General features: G+C 43.0%; 1 protein-coding gene across 4 annotated transcripts in view; it reads right to left on the bottom strand.

Moving 5' to 3' along the window:
• Window positions 1-1,740: 1,740 nt before the first annotated feature.
• The window catches only part of PDE8B (phosphodiesterase 8B), a 260,561-nt gene continuing 238,761 nt past the window's right edge, over window positions 1,741-23,540 (bottom strand). For all 4 annotated transcript variants that reach the window (XM_027552923.1, XM_027552922.1, XM_027552920.1 and 1 more), the window contains exons 14-22: window positions 22,926-23,090; window positions 19,870-19,915; window positions 19,312-19,447; window positions 18,211-18,409; window positions 13,835-14,052; window positions 12,301-12,421; window positions 11,471-11,638; window positions 9,202-9,331; window positions 1,741-3,625 (exon numbers count right to left, since the gene is read on the bottom strand). In XM_027552923.1, coding sequence (XP_027408724.1) covers window positions 3,516-3,625; window positions 9,202-9,331; window positions 11,471-11,638; window positions 12,301-12,421; window positions 13,835-14,052; window positions 18,211-18,409; window positions 19,312-19,447; window positions 19,870-19,915; window positions 22,926-23,090 — 1,293 coding nt within the window. In that variant the 3' untranslated portion in view covers window positions 1,741-3,515. The remainder of the gene's footprint in view (window positions 3,626-9,201; window positions 9,332-11,470; window positions 11,639-12,300; window positions 12,422-13,834; window positions 14,053-18,210; window positions 18,410-19,311; window positions 19,448-19,869; window positions 19,916-22,925; window positions 23,091-23,540) is intronic.

Raw genomic sequence — 23,540 nt, 5'->3', positions numbered from 1 at the left:
TCCACAGACCCTAATGGAATCTTTGTAAAAAAATTTTTAGCTAGTTTTACCTTTGACAGTTGCTTCTGTTATTAACTACCTGCAAAGTCTGGATGAGCTATGGTCCTCTATGCCAGATGAGTGCCAAGCCCAGTGAGGTAAGCCCTTCTAGTTAGTTAGCTCAATTCCCATTATCAGTGAACAGCTTCAAAAAAAATATGAATGAGAGAGAAGGGCTTATATGATCACCCCTTCAGCAAAACTAAGTAATGTTCACAATCATTGTTTTAATTCACAATGAAAACAGATTTATGGAGAAATACAAAATTTACATAACCTCCATTTTATAATAGAAAAATCAGCACTGCCTTTTAGCCAAGATCATTATGGCATAATTGAGTGTTTACACAGAGGCACCTCTAATCTCACCCTGAAATTGGCACATGGGTAGGATTCCTAACCAAGCCAACATGCATTTTGGTCTGAGTGCATCAGATTATTGATCAGTCAGTTTTAGGCTTTTAATTTTTCTCCATAGATGGACTTTGCCCTATTACTAATTAGCTTTTTCTTTGGAGGATCTGCATTTTAAGGTCATGAGTTTATAAACTCTTTTTGAATTGTATAAGATATTCAGTGAATTATAAAGGAATTCATAGATTCTTAACTGCTTTTCCTATTTTGTTCTGGATTAAACAAATCTATTCACAAGGAATGTTAGAAATCCTAGGTAAGTTTGGGGAGCAAATAGCATAAGTAAGTAGCACTGTGAGTCCCTCTGTTATTAAAATTTAGAGAAACTTGATGGTTTTGATTTCATGAATGCCCTAAGGTCAGAGATGGGAGAAAACAATGAGATGGGAGAGTCTAGCCGGGACTCATACTTGATGGCTGCTCACTAGTTGTATGGAGACTACTGCTAAAAGTTGAACTTTCAGATTAGAAGAATACTATAACTGACATCAATATATAGTATATGCATTTTTTTTTCATTTCCCTAGCTTAGCTTTCAGTGCTATTATATTTGAAACACCAGATATAATACTGTACACTGGGCCTTGTCATTTTTACTTAAAAATACCCTTATCACTTCATTTTCTGGCTTATTCACCTAAGAGCCTAAACTTCAGGGACACTGTATTTATCTTTGTCAAGTTGAGTGGCTTCGGATTGAATAGATGAGGCCTCCTAACTCTGAAGGCAAGCATAATTTTAAAATCTTAAATTGGAAGTAAAAAAATAACCTAATTAAATTATAGTGTTATTTTGGTCCAGGCAACAGTGTTTTATAACTTTTGGTTCAGTAGTAGTAGCAGTAATATGACCTTTCTCTAAATGAGATTTTATTTTCCTAAATTAATAAGGCTCCCCTCAACAGAGAATATTTTAGTAAATAGCTTATTTACTGATTAGTAAATGAGACAATAATTTATATCTATGTGATACATATACCATCTAAAAGACTATTTCTTATAAACTATTTTTAGGAATGCACTATTTAATTACCAACTCAGTGAAAGATTACACCATAGTAAATTACACTGGTAAAGAGCAGAGGTATGCTAAAGCTTTAGTACCTGGCAGGGTTAATATGAAATTAACCTGAATTGAAACTGAGTCAGCTATAATGTTCATATAGAAAAATGTCGGACATCTGATGAATGTCACTTACCAAATGTAACCAAAAGCGAGATGGTCAGGAAAAGATTGTTGTCTCAAGCAAGCTTCTGAAGCTTAGACAAATTATTTAACTCCTTAAAATGGGATTCTGACATCCTGAATTTAATGTGTTCTGAAAACAAAGTGTGTGACTCATGAAATAAAGAACACTTAACCGGAAATTTGAAATTATGAAAAATTTAGGCCAAAGAGTTAAAATAAAAACAGCTGTTAGGAATGAAAAATGGCTGTAGGAATTTAGTTACAAGTACTTCACAAAAACATTTTTATCACATTTACATAACGCAGCATTACAATACAAAGCTAGCTGCTCTCCTGACCAAGCAAGTTCTCTTAGCATCTAACAAAAATAATTTAGGTACATTTCTCTCTTGGCATGGAATTGTCATATATGTTTGCATTTTTTGGTACAAAACATAGAAAAAAGCATTGGCACATTTTGTAGTGATTAAGTCATTTTTCCCCATGTACGAGTTCCAAGTGTGCTGCATTCAGATTTCATTTGAAAAAAAGTACCTACAGGTTCAGTTACTTTAATCTCTGTTTATCCCTCTTAGGAATGCAGCATGGAGTACAGAGAATCTAAAAGAAGAACAAAGGTTTGGTTTACTAAATCTCTAATATTTATAATACACAGAAGGGTTGGCTGGTAAAAGAGAAAGGAAAATCTCAAGACTGACTTGATGTAGATCACAGAAAGTTGTGAAAAGAGCTGTATAAAAATATGCACTTGTGCTTTAGAAGCTTTTAGCATACAATTAATAGCTTAAAATAGTATTTACTGCTTCCCCATACGCCTGTTTTCTGATATATTTACACATCTTGCAGTCTTTTTTTTTTTTTTTTTTAACATCATTAAAGCAAAATGGCATGATCGTAAATATAGATAGGTTAAAAACATCTGAACCTTGAAACTTTCTCTCTCTCCTTGGTAACATGGCACAACATACTCCATGGACTTAAACCCAGAAAATTTAGATTGCTCTAATAAAAAATTTTAAACAGCAAATGTATATAAATTTTTTTAAAAAACAAGCTTGTCCAAGGGTAGTCAGATTAATGGCTTGTGTATAACACTCACTGTAGTGCCTTGTGACTGCCTCTGTGAACCAGAAATAAAGCTCTTGGATTACCCCCAAACAAGATGTCACTTCCTTCCCCTTCATGGATGGCTTTCTGTTAGGATGAATCCTTTTTTGGGAGAGAGGGCTATGCAGGCTGCTGATACCAGTCTAAAGAAGGCACTCACTAGGCCAAGGCTGTATTCTAATTTGAGTGTCACACCATTAGTCAGAAGAACCACCTAGCCATGGAGGCTCTGAAACTAGTTTATCAGCAGTTTGGTCCCAGTTGTTTTGCTCATTTTATATAGGTTTTTAAAAATTAGATATTCTTAGGCATCTTTTAGATTGATGCTCTTGAGGAAAATAGTCAAGCCAAACCATGATAGAGACTTTGATGGCAAAGGATGAGCTAAACACTAGCAAAGCCTCATGGTCCATCCTCCACAGATGGTGGGCACGTGGGCACCAAGTCTGCTGCATGTGCCCTGCTAGTTACAGTGAGTCAGCTGCGTGGTTTGATGAGAGCACACAGGTTACAGCAGGGCAATGGGTTTTGCCATGTGTGTGTTCCATCACTCAGTGATTGTTCCAAAGAACATATATTAATATTTTTCTTCACAGAACGTAGTTTTCTAAAAATGAAATTTGGGAAGTTGAATGATTCAAGGTCAGATATTAAACATTAGCTCCTTAACCTATACCTGTCATTTGCATTATGAAGGAACGCTTCTTACACTACTGTGATTCACAGTGCCCTTTGCCGATCCAGAGGTCACCTCCTCTGTCCTGGCTTTAACTGTCAGATGGAAGCCTCAGACTTTTGCACTTTAGGTCATCTAATGTCTTCCAGTGTTTGTAGTTATCAGCCAAATGTTGCATCAGCGTTGGCAGGTGTGCAAAGGCTGCAAGGACATAAAAAAATACAAAGAAGCCTGTTAGATTCTAGGAGCATTTATAAGGTTGAGGCTCTCTGGGACAAATTTGGGATCAGAATTGGAGGTGAGGTGCCCTAGGTTAGGCCTAAGGTGAATACACAAGTGTGAGAAGGATAAGTCACTAAACACTGGTTTCTAAAATAGGAACAGGTCCTCTTAACTAAAAATTGCTAACAAAAGACCAGAAAGAGAAATTAAGGAAACAGTCCTATTTATAATCACATCAAAAAGAATAAAATACCTTGGAATAAACCTACCTAAAGAAGCAAAAGATCTATACTCTGAAAACTATAAGACATTGATGAAGAAACTGAATATGACACAGACAGCTGGAAAGGTACCATGTTCCTGGATTGGAAGAATCAATACTGTGAAAATGACTATACTACCCTAAGGCAATCCCTAGCCCTATCAAAATACCAATAACATTTTTCACAGAACTAGAAAAATTTGTATTTTAAAATTTGTATGGAAACACAAAAGACCCCTAATAGCCAAAGCAACCAAGAGAAAGAAAAACAGAGCTGGAGGAATCAGACTCTCTGATTTCAGACTATACTACAAAGCTACAATCATCAAAACAATATGGTCCTGGCACAAAAACAGAAATAGAGATCAATGCAACAGAACAGAAAGCCCAGAAATAAACCCACACACTTATCATCAATTAATTTACAACAAAGGAAACAAGAATATATGATGGAGAAAAGAGTGTCTACAATAAGTGGTGCTGGGAAAACTGACAACTCAGTGTAAAAGAACTCAATTAGAATGTTCTCTAACACAATACAAACTCAAAATGGATTAAACACCTAAATGTAAAGTCAGATACTATAAAATTCCTAGAGGAAAACATAGGCAGAACACTAGTTGCCACAAGTCACATCAATATCTTCTTGGATCTACCTCCTACCTAGAGTAATGAAAAAAACAGACATAAATGGGACTGAGTTAAACTTAAAAGCTTTTGTGCAGCAAAGGAATCCATAGACAAATCCAAAAGACAACCTGCAGAATGGGAGAAAATATTTGCAAATGAAGTGACTAACAGGGATCAATCTGAAATATACCAACAGCTCATGCAGCTCTAGATCAAACAACCCACTCAAAAAATGGACTGAAATAGATAATTTTTCAAAGAAGACATACAGATGGCCAAAAAGCTCAACATCACTAAATGAGAAATGCAAATCAAAGCCACAACGAGGTATCACCCTCACACCAGTCAGAATAGCCATCAAACAGTCTATGAATAATAAATGCTGAAGAGAGTGAAGAGGAAGGAACCTTCCTACACTGTTGGTGGGAATGTAAATTGGTGCAGCCGCTATGGAGAACAATGTGGAGTTTCAGAAAACTTAAAGTAGAATTACCATGCTGCTAAGTCACTTCAGTCGTGTCCGACTCTTAGAACTAAATGAGAAATGCAAATCAAAGCTACTTTAGTCGTGTCCGACCCCATAGACAGCAGCCCACCAGGCTCCCCTGTCCCTAGGATTCTCCAGGCAAGAACACTGGAGTGGGTTGCCATTTCCTTCTCCAATGCATGAAAGTGAAAAGTTAAAGAGAAGTTGCTCAGTCATGTCTGACTCTTAGCGACCCCATTGACTGCAGCCCACTAGGCTCCTCCTTCCATGGGATTTTCCAGGCAAGAGTACTGGAGTGGGGTGCCATTTCCTTCTCTGAGAATTACCATATGACCCAACAATCCCACTACTGGGCATATATCCAGAGAAGGCCAAGATTCAAAAAGATACATGCACCCCAGTGTTCATTGTAGTACACTTTACAATAGCCAAGGCATGAAAGCAACCTAAATGTCCACTGACAGATTAATGAAGCAGATGTAGATACACACAATTGGTGAATTTAACTCAGATGACCATTATATCTACTACTGTGGGCAAGAATCCCTTAAAAGAAATGGAGTAGCAATCATAGTCAACAAAAGAGTCCAAAAAAAAAATGCAGTACTTGGATGCAATCTCAAAAATGACAGAATGATCTCTGTTCGTTTCCAAGGCAAACCATTCAATATCACAGTAATCCCGGTCTACACCCTGACCAGAAATGCTGCTGCTAAGTCACTTCAGTCGTGTCCGACTCTGTGCGACCCCATAGACAGCAGCCCACCAGGCTCCCCCGTCCCTGGGATTCTCCAGGCAAGAACACTGGAGTAGGTTGCCATTTCCTTCTCCAATGCTAAAAGTGAAAAGTGAAAGTGAAGTCGCTCAGTCTTGTCTGCCTCTTAGCGACCCCATGGACTGCAGCCTATCAGGCTCCTCCATCCATGGGATTTTCCAGGCAAGAGTACTGGAGTGGGGTGCCATTGCCTTCTCCAAGAAATGCTTGGAGAAAGAAGCAGTTGAATGGTTCTATGAAGACCTAGACCTTTTAGAACTTACACCTAAAAAAAGATGTCCTTTTCATTATAGGGGACTGGAATGCAAAAGTAAGAAGTCAAGAACTACTGGAGTAACAGGCAAATTTGTCCTTGGAGTACAGAATGAAGCAGGGTAAAGGCTAATAGAGTTTTGCCAAGAGAATGCACTGGTCATGGCAAACACCCTCTTCCAACAACACAAGAGAAGACTCTACACATGGACATCACCAGATGGCCGATACTGAAATCAGATTTATTATATTATTTGAAGCCAAAGATGGAGAAGCTCTATACAGTCAGCAAAAACAAGATGGGGAGCTGACTGTGGCTCAGATCATGAACTCCTTATTGCAAAATTCAGACTTAAATTGAAGAAAGTAGAGAAAACGACTATTCAGGTATGACCTAAATCAAATCCCTTACGAATATACAGTGGAAGTGACAAATAGATTTAAGGGATTAGATCTGATGGATAGAGTGCCTGATGAACTATGGATGGAGGTTAGTGACATTGTACAGGAGGCAGGGATCAAGACCATCCCCATGAAAAAGAAATGCAAAAAGACAAAATGGTTGTCTGACGAGGCCTTACAAATAGTGAAAAGAAGTGAAAGGCAAAAGAGAAAAGGAAAGATACACCCATCTGAATGGAGAGTTCTGAAGAATAGCAAGGAGAGATAAGAAAGCCTTCCTCAGTGATCAGTGTAAAAAAATAGAGGAAAACAATAGGATGTGAAAGACCAGAGATCTCTTCAAGAAAATGAGAGATACCAAGGGAACATTTCATGCAAAGATGGGCTCATAAAGCACAGAAATGGTATGGATCGAACAGAAGCAGAAGATATTAAGAAGAGGTGGCAAGAATACACAGAACTATACAAAAAAGATCTTCACAACCAAGATAATCACGATGGTGTGATCACTCACCTAGAGCCAGACATCCTGGAATGTGAAGTCAAGTGGGCCTTAGGAAGCATCACTACAAACAAAGCTAGTGGAGGTGATGGAATTCCAGTTGAGTTATTTCAAATCCTCAAAGATGATGCTGTGAAAGTGCTGCACTCAATATGCCAGCAAATCTGGAAAACTCAGCAGTGGCCACAGGACCGGAAAAGGTCAGTTTTCATTCCAATCCCAAAGAAAGGCAATGCCAAAGAATGCTCAGACTACCGCACAATTGCACTCATCTCACACGCTAGTAAAGTAATGCTCAAAATTCTCCAAGCCAGGCTTCAACAGTATGTGAACTGTGAACTCCCAGATGTTTAAGCTGGATTTAGAAAAGGCAGAGGAATCAGAGATCAAATTGCCAACATCTGTTGGATCATTGAAAAAGTAAGAGAGTTCCAGAAAAACATCTACTTCTGCTTTATTGACTATGCCAAAGCCTTTGACTGTGGATCAGAACAAACTGTGGAAAATTCTGAAAGAGATGGGAATACCAGACCACCTGACCTGCCTTTTGAGAAATCTGTATGCAGGTCAGGAAGCAACAGTTAGAACCGGACATGGAACAACAGACTGGTTCCAAATTGGGAAAGGAGTACGTCAAGGCTGTATATAGTCACTGTGCTTATTTAACTTATATGTAGAGTGCATCATGAGAAACGCTGGGCTGGAATCAAGATTGCCGGGAGAAATACCAATAACCTCAGATATGCAGATGACTCCACACTTATGGCAGAAAGCGAAGAAGAACTAAAGAGCCTCTTGATGAAAGTGAAAGAGGAGAGTGAAAAAGTTGGCTTAAAACCCCACATTCAGAAAACTAAGATCATGGCATCTGGTCCCATCTCTTTATGGCTGGGATGTGGAAACAGTGACAGACTTAATTTTTGGGGGCTCCAAAATCACTGCAGATGGTGACTGCAGCCATGAAATTAAAAGATGCTTGCTCCTTGGAAGAAAAGTTATGACCAACCTAGACAGCTGAGCACCAAAGAATTGATGCTTTTGAACTGTGGTGTTGGAGAAGACTCTTGAGAGTCCCTTGGACTGCAAGGAGATGCAACCAGTCCATCCTAAAGGAAATCAGTCCTGAATGTTCATTGGAAGGACTGATGCTGAAGCTGAAACTCCAATACTTTGGCTATCTGATGCAAAGAACTGACTCATTGGAAAAGACCCTGATGCTGGGAAAGATTGAAGGTGGTAGGAGAAGAGAATGACAGAGGATGAAATGGTTGGATGGCATCACCGACTCAATGGACATGAGTTTGAGTAGGCTCTGGGAGTTGGTGATGGATGGGGAGGCCTGGCGTGCTGCAGTTCATGGGGTTGCAAAGAGTTGTACAAGACTGAGCGACTGAACTGAACTGAATGTCACTCAGCCATGAAACAATGAAATAATGCCATTTGCAGCAACATGGATAGAGCTAGAGACTATCATACTAAACAAAGTAAGTCAGAGAAAGAAATATCATATGTGGAATCTAAAAAAAAAAAAAAAAGGACGAAAATGAACTTATTTATAAAACAAATAAGCTCAGAGACTTTAGAAACAAACTTATGGTTACCAGAGGGGAAATGTGGAGGGAGGGATAATTAGGAGTTTGAGATTACCATCTACACACTACTATGTAGAGAATAATCAATAAGAACCCACTGTACAGCACAGGGAACTCTACCCAACAGTAGATAATATTCTGTAATAACCTATATGGGTTAAGGATCTGAAAAAGAATGGATATATGTATATATGTAACTGAATCACCTAGCTGTATACCTGAAAGTAACACATTGTAAATCAACTATAATCCAACATAAAAATCAAAAAAAATTAAATCTCAGTGAAAAGCTGTTTATCAGGTGACATTACTGAAAGAATCTGTGATTCAGAGTATACTTATATTTTATGTTCTCTAGAATTTCCTCCAATGATATAATAAAACTCCTTTAAGCTTTGGAAATATGTCCTTTGAAGAGTTAAACACTTGTTTATCCAGGTACCGGACATCCATTGAGTCTTCCATACACATGGTCTGTGCTGAGGATGCAGAAAGTGTCCACGTACCCCCACCATATCTGGCTACAAACAGCTGACATTTTTTAAAAAAGTAACATTTAACACCTTTAGTCCTAGCCTCTGTCATTAAAGGTAATCATTATAAAGCATAACAAGATATTCTGTTTGTGGGTAACAAAACATGAACCATCTTACCATCCCAAGCATCAAACATGTCTGTTATGAAGTAGTCAATAAAGGAGATTTGGGACTTGGGGATGCTACAGGTATTCCGGTCAAACACTGGCATCACTACGGGTAGCCCCTGTCTCTTCTCTTCATCCGTCTGTAAGAAATAATACACACAGGGCTGTAGGGCACACGAGGAGCTGTCACAGTAGCATCGAGTTTGTCAGAACCACCCTGTGAAAAAGGGGTCATAATCCAGTTGTATCGATCAAGAAATAGGCTCAGCATTTCCCAAGGCTTACATAACTACCTGATGAGCTGCAGTGACTGGATTCAGGTCTTCTGACTCTTAAATGTGTTGGATACTATCTTACAGCTACCCACCCCCCCACCCCACCAAAGCACTGATTTCAGGATTCATACCCTCTTCTCTAAGATCTGTTTTCATGATTGCAAGGTCGACAACTTTCAAAGTAATACTACTAAATACTAAGTGGAGTTTACACTGAGGGCACAGAAGCAATGGTGGGTTTAAAGCTGCAGATGTCTCAGCACGAATCGAAGCACTGGAACCAAGCTGTATCAACAGACATTGTATTATTCACTGTTATATGCTTGCAGTGTAAAAAGAAAGTTTCACTTAAGAATGTCTGAATTAAAGCAGTAAGAATTATTAACCTTACTAAATTTGACCTTTGAAAATACCTTTTTTAAATATTCTGTGTGACAAAATCCGAAATACATACAAAGCCCTTGTGCTGCACGTCCACGGGTGTGATGGTTGTCTGGAGGAAAAGCAGGCAGGCAGTTGAGCTGAACTAGATTCTCTTTTTCATGGAATAACTACTTTTTACTGAAAAGAATGACTGACAAACTTGTTTGGCTGTCTGTACTGGTCATGCATGCAATTCTGACGATATGTGTAAATTGAGTATTTTGCACATTGAAGTTCATAATGCATAATAAAGTCATAATTCACAGGACTGAAGTTAAAATCCACATTTACTGGTGGTATACTGAGCCAGAGACTGGCTGACCAGAAACCTCATTTGTAACTCAATTTTTAGGTCACATTGTCATGTGAACATTTCCTTTATGGGAAAAGGACACCTACACAGGGAAATTGCATTAAAGAACTTAAAAATGGTTCTTTCCCATTCCCCATTCACATACTTTGAGAATATCTAGGAGTAGGATTTTAAGCCTTCTCTGTGGGTCCTAGAAAGCCCCATTAATGGTCTCCTACCAGTTCCAGCTCAGCTTGCTCATTTCAGGTCAGTCGATCAGGCAGCCTTAAAATATCCACCGCTGTTCAAGGAGTGGTTTGGGTTTTTTTTCCCCTTTTCTGGCAAGCTCAGAGCTGGCTGTCCTAATTCCCATGGACTCTCTTCCCATCCTTGAAAACTACAGCTAACTTACTGCATCCTTAGCTGGTTTTTGCTCTGGCAACCCTTCTAGACACCGTTGGCTAGTCTTTACCCTGCCTCAGTAGTACATTCCAGTGAGATCGGCACTCCCCCTCCCCAAATAATTACTTGTAGCTACTTGGGATATGTTTGTCTTTCTGTCCCACATCATAAACATTAGTCCCTAAAGCCTATTCTTTGGAAGTAGGCCTCTATTTCAAATGGCATCTTGTGGTCTGCTACTTTTTGGGTTATTCTGCAACTCTTCACACTGCCAAAGTTACTATTCTTATACAGAAATTCTATGTTTCCTCTTTACTAATTTTGGTCATAACACTTGGTTCTCTCAGAATGTCCTTTCTCATTTCTAAATTTTGAAATCCTTAAAAAAAAACCAACAACCCAGCTCTAACACCTTTTCCACCTTTCTAGATAAAAGCCCTTTTTTTTTATTTAGAAAAAAAAAATAAACACCTTTCTGAACTCTTAGGACTTAACATATCCCTCCTTTAGAAGTGTTTTCACTTAAAAAAAATACATTGTGTGGACCTATTTATGTCTGTGTCCCCTACTGCATTATGAGCTACCCTCGGGCAGAGATGTGTCCTATGTCTGTGTTTCCCACAATACAACGTGGAGATAATAATCTGATGAATGAATGGATTTCCCAGTTTTTGTCGAAGTTCAGGATCTAAAAACTTGAGAATGAAAAGAATCCCAAAGGCTCAGTTTCTCTCCTTCCCCCTAGAGAGACTTTGAGTAGTGACCAGCCATGCCAGTTAGTCTCTTGAGGGACCAGAATTCTATTCCAGGCAGGGGTGAGCAATTTCTTTCTGAGGAAGAGTCATTTACTTGTTCACTCATGGCGCTTCCCCAGAGAGGCAGCCCACCTGCGCAAAGTACTCCTCAGAGATCCTCCCAGCCCATTCAATGCACAGGTCCAGGGGGCGGCAGGGGTTGGCTACATCCGCACACTTAATCATCATGCGCTTGATCAGGGTCTGGTTCTCAGGGAAGTTCTTCCCAGGAGGGCTGCACTCGCAGTCGCTGCCGTCAATCTGGAAAGCAGACGAGGGTTGGTTCAATACAATGGTGAAGCCCACAAGAGTCAACCGGCTAGATACTAGACGGTGGTCACCCAGGCCACCTTAGGCGTGAAACGGGATGAAGGAGGCGTTCCCAAGTTACTCAGGCACTACAAACAGAGAGCTTAAAAGTTCAGTGTTCCTATCACCACCCACCTCATGGTTTTGTTTTCAACCAGTCACTCCCAATTTAACTGTCTACAGTCTTCAGATACTGATAGGTACTTAATGAAGATCAACAGGAATATAGTTCTTTAAAGCATCTAATTCTGAGGTCTCCCAAGAGCCCAAAGAACAGAGAACTAGAAGGGTTTGAATCCTCTAAAACGCCACCATTTATTCCAGTCTCTGCTGTCTGCAGGCTCCTCTCATCGTCGTCTTTGGGCCTACTTCCTTTTGTCACCACTGGCTTTATTTCAGGGCTCTTCTTTCAGGGAGTTCAGAGTTGCTATGGACATTGTCAATCTGTTCTTGTCCCCAGGGAAAACAAGTGGCCAACACTTTCAGCCCTTCCTTACCAACTCCAAGTAAGCAACCATCTTGTATTCAAGACGGAGAGAAAATGCTTTGAGGCCAGAGTATAGGGTATAACGGAAACACACTCCGATGTGTATTATGACATGTGAAGTGCTTACCTCAGCTGCCATTGGCTTGTTAATGCTGTTCACAAATTTGTTCACATGTTCAAAGTGTTTTGTCATCTCTGTTGCTAAAACCATGTCGATAATAGCTTGGCGCAGTGTTCGATAATGGTTCCTGAAATGACCAGAAGACAAAGGGCCTTTGTTCAAATCATGCCCCGTGAATTAGAACTCTTCTGCCATTTCCCCACACTTCCCATAATCCAGGAGGAAGCTAGGGCCACTGAAGACATGAGTGAAGACCACAAAAGAGTTTACCCGCTCATCTTCCTACCAAGCCAGGACTTGGTGACACTACCATCTTCCCAAAGATAGCTGACCCTCATGTGATTTGTGAGTATTAAAAGAGGCACCACCTGTCATGTGGGCACTTATTTTACAAGGTGATGCTCTTCTGTCTGCCCTTGGCAACATCAGAACAGCAAGGCAGAAGGAAATGACGAGTTCCTTCCCTGTGAGGCTGGCACAGCAACCTGACGAGCTGTCCCCTGGTATTCGCTGCAGACAGCGATTCTTATTACAGAGAAGTCTTGTCATTTCTTTTGATGACGGCTTTGGAAGAGTTTTCCGATTAACGAGCAATTGTCTACATTGCAGTTACATACAAGTGGTAATGGAAGGAGCAGCAACCCTGCTCAAAGTCACTGCCCAGTTCCTGTCATCTTTTTCTAAGTCCAGGAGTCAGAATGAGGAACTGAATAAAACTGGCTATCGGCAACAATTCCTCCTCTGAAAGTTTTAAAAATAGTACCTGATACTGACGAAGCCCTCAGCTGAAGGTGGAATAACTGAATATTTTCATATTATAATAACGAGATTTTCTCAGGTTTCTAGAGACCAAGGTGATGGGTTCGGGTTCGTGGTGACAAGTGATCACTGAAGCCCGAGCGAGCTCTGCGCTCTGCTTGCACTGCCCTCTCTCAGGGGGTCTTCTCTCCAGCCTGGCTGGTACTGTGTTGGAAATATTCAGTCTGACTGCAGGGCTGTGTCAGGCGAGAAGAATGTCTCCTATCTGTTCACATGTGGCCAGCTCCCCAGAGGAGGGGGTACAACAATGAGGGAAAGCCCCCCCCCCCCCCTCCCCGTGGACTCCAGGAGCTCTGCTGGGACTGGGGAACAGGGTCTCCTCATGAGTTAGGATTTTAAGTGGCCAAAAACTGAGCTGGGGAAAGATGGGGAAGGATACATTTCCTCGAGTTACACCAAAGACATGATGTCCTTTTGAGAGAGTAGAAATATCTGTTACATTTATTAGTAACAATAATCTGTAGAAATCTTTGCAGCATATTAAGCATTTTCATGAACTCACTGAAGACCAAATGGAGTTTAAAAAGATGAAAACAGTCTAAAAAGTACAGCTAAGATGAGAAGGGCAAGGCTATTATTTTACTGTCTGATACAATGGGAAAACTATTATTATTTCCTCTTCCCCACCAAGAGGAAGCTGAGTACTTGGAGAAGTCAGGGAAAACTGAGTTTCCACCTTACATTTTACAAACCCAATCAACAAGAGCCTGAGCACACAAACCTGTCGATATTCTTGAAAATGTTGCATTTGCTGTCCTTGACCGTGAGCTGGAAGGCCAGGGCTGTGTGGTGACTCTCCAAGACAGCGGTGTCATTATAGAGCACAGCGAGCTCACTGCCCGCGTTGCACAGGAAAGAGTTGGTCCTTCCCGGGTGGTCCACGTCGTGGACTGTGGCAGCGATCAGGGCGGCCACCTCGTCCAGCTGATCCAAGCTTCCCTGGGGCCCGGGGGAGGCAAGGTTGAGTGTTACCCACTGGATAATGGAGACCTACACTCATCCCTGTCTCCCAGGAGGGCGTACGCCAGGGGATCCTTCTCTGACTTCCTAGAAGTTAAGAAGCCACCTAGGATACATCACATCACCTTGCTGTACCGTGGATTATCTGGAGGGAAACAGAAATCTGAGTTGCGGTTACAATGGATACCTGAATTCTTCCTCCAGAGTCCATTTACTCTAGTTGTTCTGCAGGAAAGTGACAAACAGGACTGCGTGCAACGTGGCCTGGTGCCATGACTCTCTTCCAGAAGCGGACGGAGAAGAAAGTGGCCTAGGATCACAAGTGTTACCTTACTTGCCTACTTCTGAAAAGGTTCTGAGGGTGTGGCAGTAAACGGCACAGATACAACAACAGATAAAACTCTCCACAAAGATAAAAGGAGTAGAGCCAAGTAACAGGATCAAGGAAAGGAAGAATTTTCCCAGGAAAACTGACGCTAAGGGGCTCTCACATAAAGAAACACAATTCGGCTCTGGGCCAGCAGGTGGCAAAGGCAAAGAGAGGGACCCCTCTTCTTAATGTACGCATTATATAATTAAAGAACACAACCCAGAGCGTCAGGAGACACAACGGTTTTCTCAGCTCACAGCTTGAGGAAGAAGTTATCCAATGGCCTGCTGTTGTAGAAGACACGGTACTTTATGAATTCTTTCCTTCAGCCACCATTTATTGGAGGCTTGCTGGGCGCCAGCTGTCTTGCAGGCTGCAGGAGTTACGGTGGTGGATTACTCTGGCATAGTGTCTGTGCTAACGCAACTGGCCACTTACTGGGGAAGGCATAAGTAACTTACTGGAAGGCGGGCTAAGGAGGTTCGTGCAGGTGCTTTGTGAGTGTAGCCATGAGGCCTGATCTCGTTTAGGGCAGTGCTGTCCATTCAGCTTTCTGTGGTGATGGAGAAGTCTGCACGTGGGCTCTCTAATACCGTAACCCCTCATCCCTCATGACTCCTGGACACTTGAAATGTGCCAGTGCGCCCAGGGAATGGAATGTCTCATTTCATTTTAATTAAATATGACTATTGGCTGCTCTGAATGATGCAGATGCAGAGGGTGGGCAAGAATGGGCTCTCTGAGGGAGCGATTTTTATGCTGGAAACTGAAGGATAAGCAGGAGTCAGCCAGGCAAAAAATGGCAAGGGAGAGAAATCCAGGCAGAAAGGTCAGTCTATATGATGCTTCTGATGCGAAACAAAGGGATTTATTAAGAGGGAACTTAAAGAGCATCATTGTGACTGAAGGGTAGTGAGCCAAAGGAAAAGTAGTTCCCAAGATGAGGCTCAGGGTAGGGGGTGGGGTGGGCATAATTTTTGGTTTTCCTGAGTTGCTTTCCTAGGCTATTGGAGGAAAACCCTGCAAACTGCTTCTTAGATGTGAACAGGTAAGAAACAGTGATTCTGAAGCTCAGCCCTGAAAACTTTTCTGAAAACTGTCCCTTCCAGAAGGAAGACATTTCCATTTTCTGACTGACCTCCTGGAGCTGGGGGACAGTCCTGGCTTAGCCTCGGTCCACATGAACCATCTTCCCAGGCGGGCAGAGCAGTCAAGGCCATTCTTCTTGGTTCTTCCCAGAGACTGATGCTGTGATGCCCAGGGCGAGCAAACACGCCTAGCCCCCTTTTGATGCTGGTTAAGGAGAGGCCATGGTAACCCACAGGGACAGTCAGGGGCCCGGGCTGCCCCTGCTTGGCCATGCTCACTGGTTCTTCCTGTGCAGTGAGGCCCGTGAGACCCAAACTTTGGGCCTCCAGCCCGTGCTCCTGGAGTGTGTCCTATCTTGGAGTATGGGGCCGGTTTATTTTTACATTCTTCAGTGACATAGACTCAAGCGACTAGAGTAGACAACAAATAGCATTGAGGAGACACGCCCTTCCAGCTTGGCTGATTCGGGCCACGCCCTTTACAGCGCTATCAGGGCCGCGCCCTGAGTTGTGGTGGGCAGTGTCTGCTAAGAAATGCAAGGGAGGCAGGGAAAGAAGGCCAGGCTGCTCACTAGCAGATGGGAGGAGCAAGGCTCTTCCCACGGCAGGGACAACTGTCTGTGGAAGAAACTCCTCCCCGCAAACCCACGGGAGGAGGAATGCAGACATTTCTGCAGGGTTGTCTTCCTTCAGCCAGCAGGGTCAGAATGCACTCCGTCCTAGACTAGCCTTTGCAACAGCTCCTTTACTAGGATAAACAGTTACACGCAGACATCACAAAAGAATGCTGGCTATCCTGACCTCTCCACTAAGAGTGGGCCCTGGGAACAGGTAAGAGTGGGGAGGGGGCAGGGTCTGTAAGGCACTGAAGGAAAACGCCGGCTCTGCACACGTTCTGGCTGAGGACGTGGAGCTGTCAGTGACGTTAAGAGCTTCAGCCTTCTAAAGAAGTTAGGGGTGACGGATGACATGGGGATTTGGTAAGAACATTTTTCTGACTCTCTTGAGCAGTGGAAGCAGGTCTGGTGGAAGAGGCCTCAGGAAGCGCTTCCCAGTGGACTAACCAGTGATCTTGGCCTGCTACTAAAGCTTTGAGCTCAGGAGTCCCTTCCAGCCCAACTCTCCAGGGTTCCTTGCCGCTCTAACTTATCTGATTCTTTGGCCTCTTAGAAAATGTCTTTTGGATTACAAGCATATTGTATCTAGTCTTAGACTTATTTGTATTGCTATTTGAGAATTTAACTAGACTCCGAATGCTCTAGCAGAACAAATAATTTAAAGAAAATTTCTTATTTTAAGGGAGGGAGAGTAAAGGAGATAATAAAGTGACTAAGCATTCCTTAATTGACCAGGCATTTCATCTATATTTTTTCTAGAGTGATTCTGTTTAAGAGGACTTCATCTTGAACTCAAGGCTGCAGTGCCTACAGGTCAGTTTGGTCTCAGCATTAATGCCCAAGCTCCTGTCCTCATTTGACCGTGTGCAAACTCTGCTGTATCGTCTCTCATGTGGTGGAAAATGGAGGGCTGTGAAACTGGAGAGGAATCTCGAAGTGTTTTAGCTCTTCACAGAGAGAGAAGCCTGCGTGTCGTGACCGCAGAAGCCCGTGAGTGCCGCACTTAGGGAAAGCTTGTGCACTGCAACGAAAAGCCCATGCAGCCAAAAACGGTGCCATAGAAACAGGCTGTTATCACCTGTGATGCCACCTTTTTTAAAAGAGATAGAAATCATACAACAGCATCATCCTTGAACCATCCTATTTGCTTTCTTGCTGATGAAAATAAACGCCAGGGTCAGTCTTTGGCAACACTGAGAAGACAACACCGCCCCCTCCCCGTGTCGGTGCCTTTTCTGCCCCTCTTGCCTGTCCAACTTCCACTCTCCTCCTTGAGCACCTAGGGTCTAAGACTAAGTAGGAGAACAACTGCCTGGTAAGCATCTGCAGGTTGATGTCAGCCTGTCTCTATAGCACTTGTCCCAGGGGTATGTACTTTCTAAGCTTCACTTCTAATTGTAGCAGCAAAGAATTACAAGCTGCACTGAAAGTGATGATAGTTGGGAAAGAGGGGAGCTGGGGCTCTCTTGCAGCCACACGTGGGGTATACACAGAGCTGCCCTGCAAACCAGCACCTTAAATGATGGTGCTGACTTCTCAGATTAAGGGACTTGGAACTCTTCCAGAAGTACAGAAATCATTAGCATACAGATGTTCACAATTCACACCTATACAGAACACGTACGTACGTATATAAATCAGAAGGATGCTGAACGGTTCATAGCTATCTGGACTATAACATACCAATGACAAAACTCTGATCTTAAAATTTAATCTCTAGACCTAGTAACCATTTGCTATAATAATTAAGTTCTGTCCTCTAAGCTGGTATCATGAAGGGCTCCTAGTGAACATGTGGAGAATGGGTTTATGGATCAGCCAGACATGTAAAGGAGTCCTCACGGTGGCATAAATTATTATTTTAGGCATTTGGGGGAAGGGAGGACTAGGAGAAAAGGCCGTGTCTTTACAACACTGAAAGGATCAGTCACTTCGGTAGTTCAAAAATTCTGTCAAATGGGGTCCAAAATAGCTGTTTGCTTAATATATTTATGAAGGACGAGTTCTTAGTGAGTTCTCCAAAAGCTGTGCAGGTAACTAGATTGCGCTATCAAAATTCTACCTTCACTCTCTCCTTGCCGAGGAAGAAGGCTGTGGCGTGCAGGACGTCAGCGGCGTGGGTGGAGTTGTGGTAAGCGTTGGAAGAGTGGTAGTTGGCTTCGATCACCTGGAGCCAGGCCCGAAGAGTAGTTTCAGAACAGTGTAGAAATTCACATACTCCAAACCGGGAGAAAACTTTCAAGCCCAGGTAAACCAATGGCCTGAAAAACAGGAACGTACACTCTGATTCATTGTATTAACTGCTCCAGAAACTGCTTTCTTTGAAGATACTGGGCAATTGGTTCACCTCCCTCCGATGCTTACTCCATAAGCACAGGGGCATAAAAATCGTCCTCTCCAAATTAGAAGGTGATAGAGCCTCTCCTCCTCACCCGTCACTTCTTTAAAACTAGGTGCCTCGTGGTGGCTAATCCAAATGACTTCTAGACTGTCTCTAAGTCATCTGCCCTTCAGTAGCTCTATAACCAAGAAAGGCCTCTTACAGTCCCTCTCTCTGCTTCCACATAGGCTCCACACTTATGTGTTCCCTGAGGAAGTTACTGAGCCTGGGGATAAGAGGTATGGCTTGTGTGGGCTCAGCAGAGTCATGTCAGAGAGTCAGTTACTTATTTACAGGTGAGTATCATTCATATCCAACACCCCTGGAAGAAATGAACTTCTGTAATAGGAGAGGACTTTCTGAGTTATCGGGTCTTTCTCCTGCCTATAGGGTGAATCCAAGGAAAAGGCTACAGTGCTCTCAAACCCATGCTGTAAGCTGGAACTTTAACAAGGTCGGGGCTGAGAATGCTTAGAACTCTTGGCTCACTGGCAGAAAGGATGACCTGGCTAGATCTGAAGAAGACACTCAGTATTTCTTCATCCTGGGTCGTCACCAGGCTGATCCCAGATCTTACCCGCTGATACTCCCTGCTCCATAGGGAGCTCACTCCAAGGACCATGCCCTCTCTGCATGATTGAAACTCCTCCAGCATGGCATGAAAAGCAGAGCCTGGGTGGTCACCTGTGGCAAGGACTCACATCTCCCTTACAGTTTCCAGATGTGAAAGTCTAGAGTGTATCCATCGACCCTCCCCTGCCGGCAGCCAGAGAAGCCATGTACCTTTTGTGCGTCACAGCTTCCAGTTCAAAGATGTTGAACTCCCAGCTTTCCTCATTGTCAAGTAGTTGGGCGACGGAAGGGGGCACGTCGGTGATGGTTCCTGGCATTGCAAGGTGACTATGACTCTGGTGTACATCTGAGCAAACAGATGGGGCAAGAAGGGTGGGTAACTGGGGACTCGTGAGTGCTGCTCAGCACCTGTCATCTTCATGGGTGCTGCTGGAAAGAAAGTCTTGAACTTCCAGGGGCAGGAAGATTTTCACCTCAGGGTTCTCTTATACTTCTGAACTTCAAGATCCCCCAATAGAAAAATAATTCAGCTTAACTGAATTAACTGTTTACACATAGACAGATTTGTGATTCTTACTCTGACAGTGCACAGAGAAGTAATTTATATTAGGAGACCTGGTTTCAAATGTAGACCATAGAGATGTTTAAACTCCAATGAGACCAACAGGAAGTATCACGAACACCCTCCCCAAACAATAATCACAACACCAAGGGAGACAGAAGGCCAGGGACAGGTTACCAGTTACAGGTGGAGAGAGGGCAACTTACTCTTAGTGAACACGTACTCGTTTCCTGACAACCTTCTCAAGCCATCCTGGAATAAAGACAGATGCTGTGAGAAGCATGCTTTCTATCCCATGATCATTATTCTCTCAGTTCTTTAATTAGCCAAAGGGATTTGAATCCTGAATAACACAGTCAATCTGCAACTCCAGGTTGAAGCTCAAAATTGGATCAGAACAACCGCTACAAAACAGGGGTTACTCTCCTTTTCGTGGCATTAACTGCAGGGGATGGAGAACCGAGAATTAAGTGTCTGTGACTGCATTTAGCTCTCTCACCTGAGCTGTGAGCTGGCTCTGTTCTCATGCCGTCTTTCTTTTGTGACATTTTGAAGCCACATCGATTGAAATCACAGAAGTAATCTTGTTTTGGGTGCATGTTAATTTGAAAGGAGCCCAGTCATCCTCATGAAAGTGAAAGTGAAAGTCGCTCAGTTGTGTCCAACTCTTTGTGACCCCAAGGACTACACAGTCCCTGGAATTCTCCAGGCCAGAATACTGGAGTGGGTAGCCGTTCCCTTCTCCAGGGGATCTTCCCAACCCGCGGATCAAACCCAGGTCTCCCACACTACAGGCGGATTCTTTACCAGCTGAGCCACAAGGGAAGCCCAAGAATACTGGAGTGCATAGCCTATCCCCTCTCCAGGGGATCCTCCCAACCCAGGAAGCACAGGTGGATTCTTTACCAACTGAGCTATCAGGGAAGCCCTAGGGACTGTTACTTGGTATTCTTAGACTTAAATCCTGGGGAGCCAAATCCATGGGCCACATTTGGGGTATGATTTAATGTAAAGCCTTTAGAGTGCTCAGTCGCTCAGTTGTATCGACTCTTTGTGACCCTGTAGACTGTAGCCTACCAGGCTCCTCTGTCCATGGGATTCTCCAGACAAGAATACTGGAAGAGGTTGTCATACACTCCTCCAGGGGATCTTCCTGACCCAAGGATCAAACCCACATCTCCTATACTGCTGAGCGGATTCTTTACTACTGAGCCACTGTGGAAGCCTCAAAGCTTTTAAAGGTTGGGTTAATTTTTGACTAACATCTAAATTAACTTTTTTCCAGTTATAGTTCCTATCTTATAACATGAGCTTTGCTGTTAGCCTTCAAAGGAAGTTTCTGGACTTGAGGTCTTGGGAAGGGCAGCACAGGACAGAATGCCTGTGTCCCACCATTTAACAGGCTCTTGAACTTTAGTCCCCAGATGCTCTTCAGTGTCAGTTCCTATCCTCTACCTTCTACCCGAGTACCTAATTATTTACATCTTTGCTTAAAAGTCACTTATAATTGCTTGTCATCCTGCGAAAGTATGTGCTAAGGTTTAACGTGTTAATGAAGGGCTCTCCTGAAGTCACACTTAGAATCTTCAGGCCAAGAGCTTAAACTTTCAGAACCAGATAAACAGATGAGGCGTGACGGCCGTAACTCTCCCGCCTTTAGGGCAGGCATCGCAAGGGGCTCCTCTGTCGTCGTTTTCATGTTTTCCTTCTGCTTCTAATTTGCCTTTGTCTCTTTCCTAACGCTTCGTAAGAATAGGCGGAAGCTTGCACTGGTTCCTCACTGCCCGACCTGGAGAGGAAGCCCATGGTCTGGCAGCGGGGAAAGGACAGCAGGTAACTTGTTCTGGGAACCCGAATCTTCCCGCAGCAGCTCTGCAGTGGCCAGCCTCCCCACGGCCCTCGCCAGTCTTCCTTTGTTTTTCAATAGAAGTATTGGTGATCCTCGATGGTGTGACAGTTTCAGGTGTGTGGCAAAGTGGTTACACGTGTGTGTGTGTGTGTGTGTATTCTTTTTCAGTTTCTTTTATAGATTATTATAAGATTTTGACTATAGCTCTCTGTGCTGTTCAGTAGGTTCTTGTTGCTTATCTGTTTCATATATAGTAGTTTGTATCTGCTAACCCTAATCTCCTAATTTATCTCCTTTACCACCCCTTTCCCCTTTGGTGACCATAAATTTGTTTTCTATATCTGTGAGTCTATTTCATAAATAAGTTCATTTGTATCATTATTTTGAATTTCACATATAAGGGATACCGTATGATATTTGTCTTTCTCCGACTTACTTCACTTAGCTTGATAATCTGTAGGTCCATCCGTGTTGCTGCAAATGGTGTTATTTCATTCTTTTTTACTGGCTGAATAATATTCTGGTGTGGTGCGTGTATCCTTTAGAAATAGAGTCTACACTGCATTGGGATGGGTGATCAAGGCCAACCCAGGGCCTTGAAAGGAACAGGAGGTTACTCAAATCACGGGGGCGTCAGGGACCTTTGGTAAAAACAAGGACAGTGGACCAGAAAACCAGTCAACATTCCGCATCTGGTGGCAGGGCTGGACAGAAAACTTGAAAGTAAAGCCCTCTGGTGCCTCAGTCTTTGTTGTCCCAAAGAATTCTTCCAGCTTCGGTCTCCAATAAGAAGCACAAATTAATAATTTGAACTTTCTTATTTTTCTTCACTTGCTGATAGATGATGATTACAGACAGACAGATCACAGCAACACCAACAGGCCAGGACAAGGTCCTTAGGAATCAGCCACTTCTAGTGGGTAGACGGTGCTACTGGAGTGCTGGCAAGGGGCGGCCCCTCCCCTCCTCCCTGTACTGAGCCACAGTGGCTCCACTCTGTTTTTATTGATTATAAAGGGAACGCTATGTAAAGCTTCTATTTAAAGAAAGGATTCTACAGCTAAGATTTTGGAAACTAGTGCTGTCACCTAAGTACCAACCAACCCTTTCATTATATAAAGAGCCTGAGGTCCGAGGAAGCCAAGGTCTCGATGGATAACCATACCGGGTCAAGGGGAAGAAGTCAACAAGGGCCCCATTGTGATAGCTAGCCTTCAATCAACTGTCCATTTACTCCTTACTGTAACACGAATTCTGAAGGACAAATTATTCATTTGTGTTCCTGCCACTGCTTCTAGTTAGCTCACACAGCAGGTATTTCTACACCTGCCAGTAATAGTTTATCTGTTACATGTACTCGGGAGGATATTCGATGTCATCTGCCCTGCACTCCGGTTCCTTCTCATCACTCACAGTCATCAGCCCTCCCACGAGGTCGCTGGTGTGGGGATCTTCATCTTTGGTACCGAGCTGAGGGGAGTACAGTTCCGTAGTTCGTAAAATTTCTAAAACTCTGTCCAAGGCTTCTGCCACTGTGACAGGACTGTTTTCTTGGGCTGCGTTGATTATATTTATAACCTAAGGAAGGGAAGAGAGAGAAAGAATAAATTTGAGGACATTAAGGTTCTGCTTCCCAAAAGTCACTCATGAATCCAGAATCTAAAAGAAATTAGACGGTAACACATCTTATTGTTCAAAATGCCCCGTGTCTTCACGGCAGCACCTCGTTGTACTGAGGCAAGCTTCTCTCGCCACCCTCTCTGGTGTTTCTCTTACTTCAGCAGCTATGTCTTCTCAGGCTCTTCTGCTGATCTGTCTCCTCCAGCTCTCTGCCACAGGCTGCAGTCCCTCAGAGATTAATGCTGGGCCTTCCTCTCTCTCTACAATTCTCTCAGAGACGAGCTTTTTCCTTTCCACGACTGCAGACACGTACGACCCGCATGCCAAGGACTCTCAAAATTACAGCCCAGCCCTGAACTCCATTTTGACCTTCAGATTTATACATTCAGTTCCCTGCCTGACCTATCT

The sequence above is a fragment of the Bos indicus x Bos taurus genome, chromosome 10, assembly GCF_003369695.1.
Source record: "Bos indicus x Bos taurus breed Angus x Brahman F1 hybrid chromosome 10, Bos_hybrid_MaternalHap_v2.0, whole genome shotgun sequence".
NCBI classification, from domain to species: Eukaryota; Metazoa; Chordata; class Mammalia; order Artiodactyla; family Bovidae; genus Bos; species Bos indicus x Bos taurus.
Note: the sequence above shows the minus strand (reverse complement) of the source record. Positions and strands in the feature narration are given on the sequence as shown.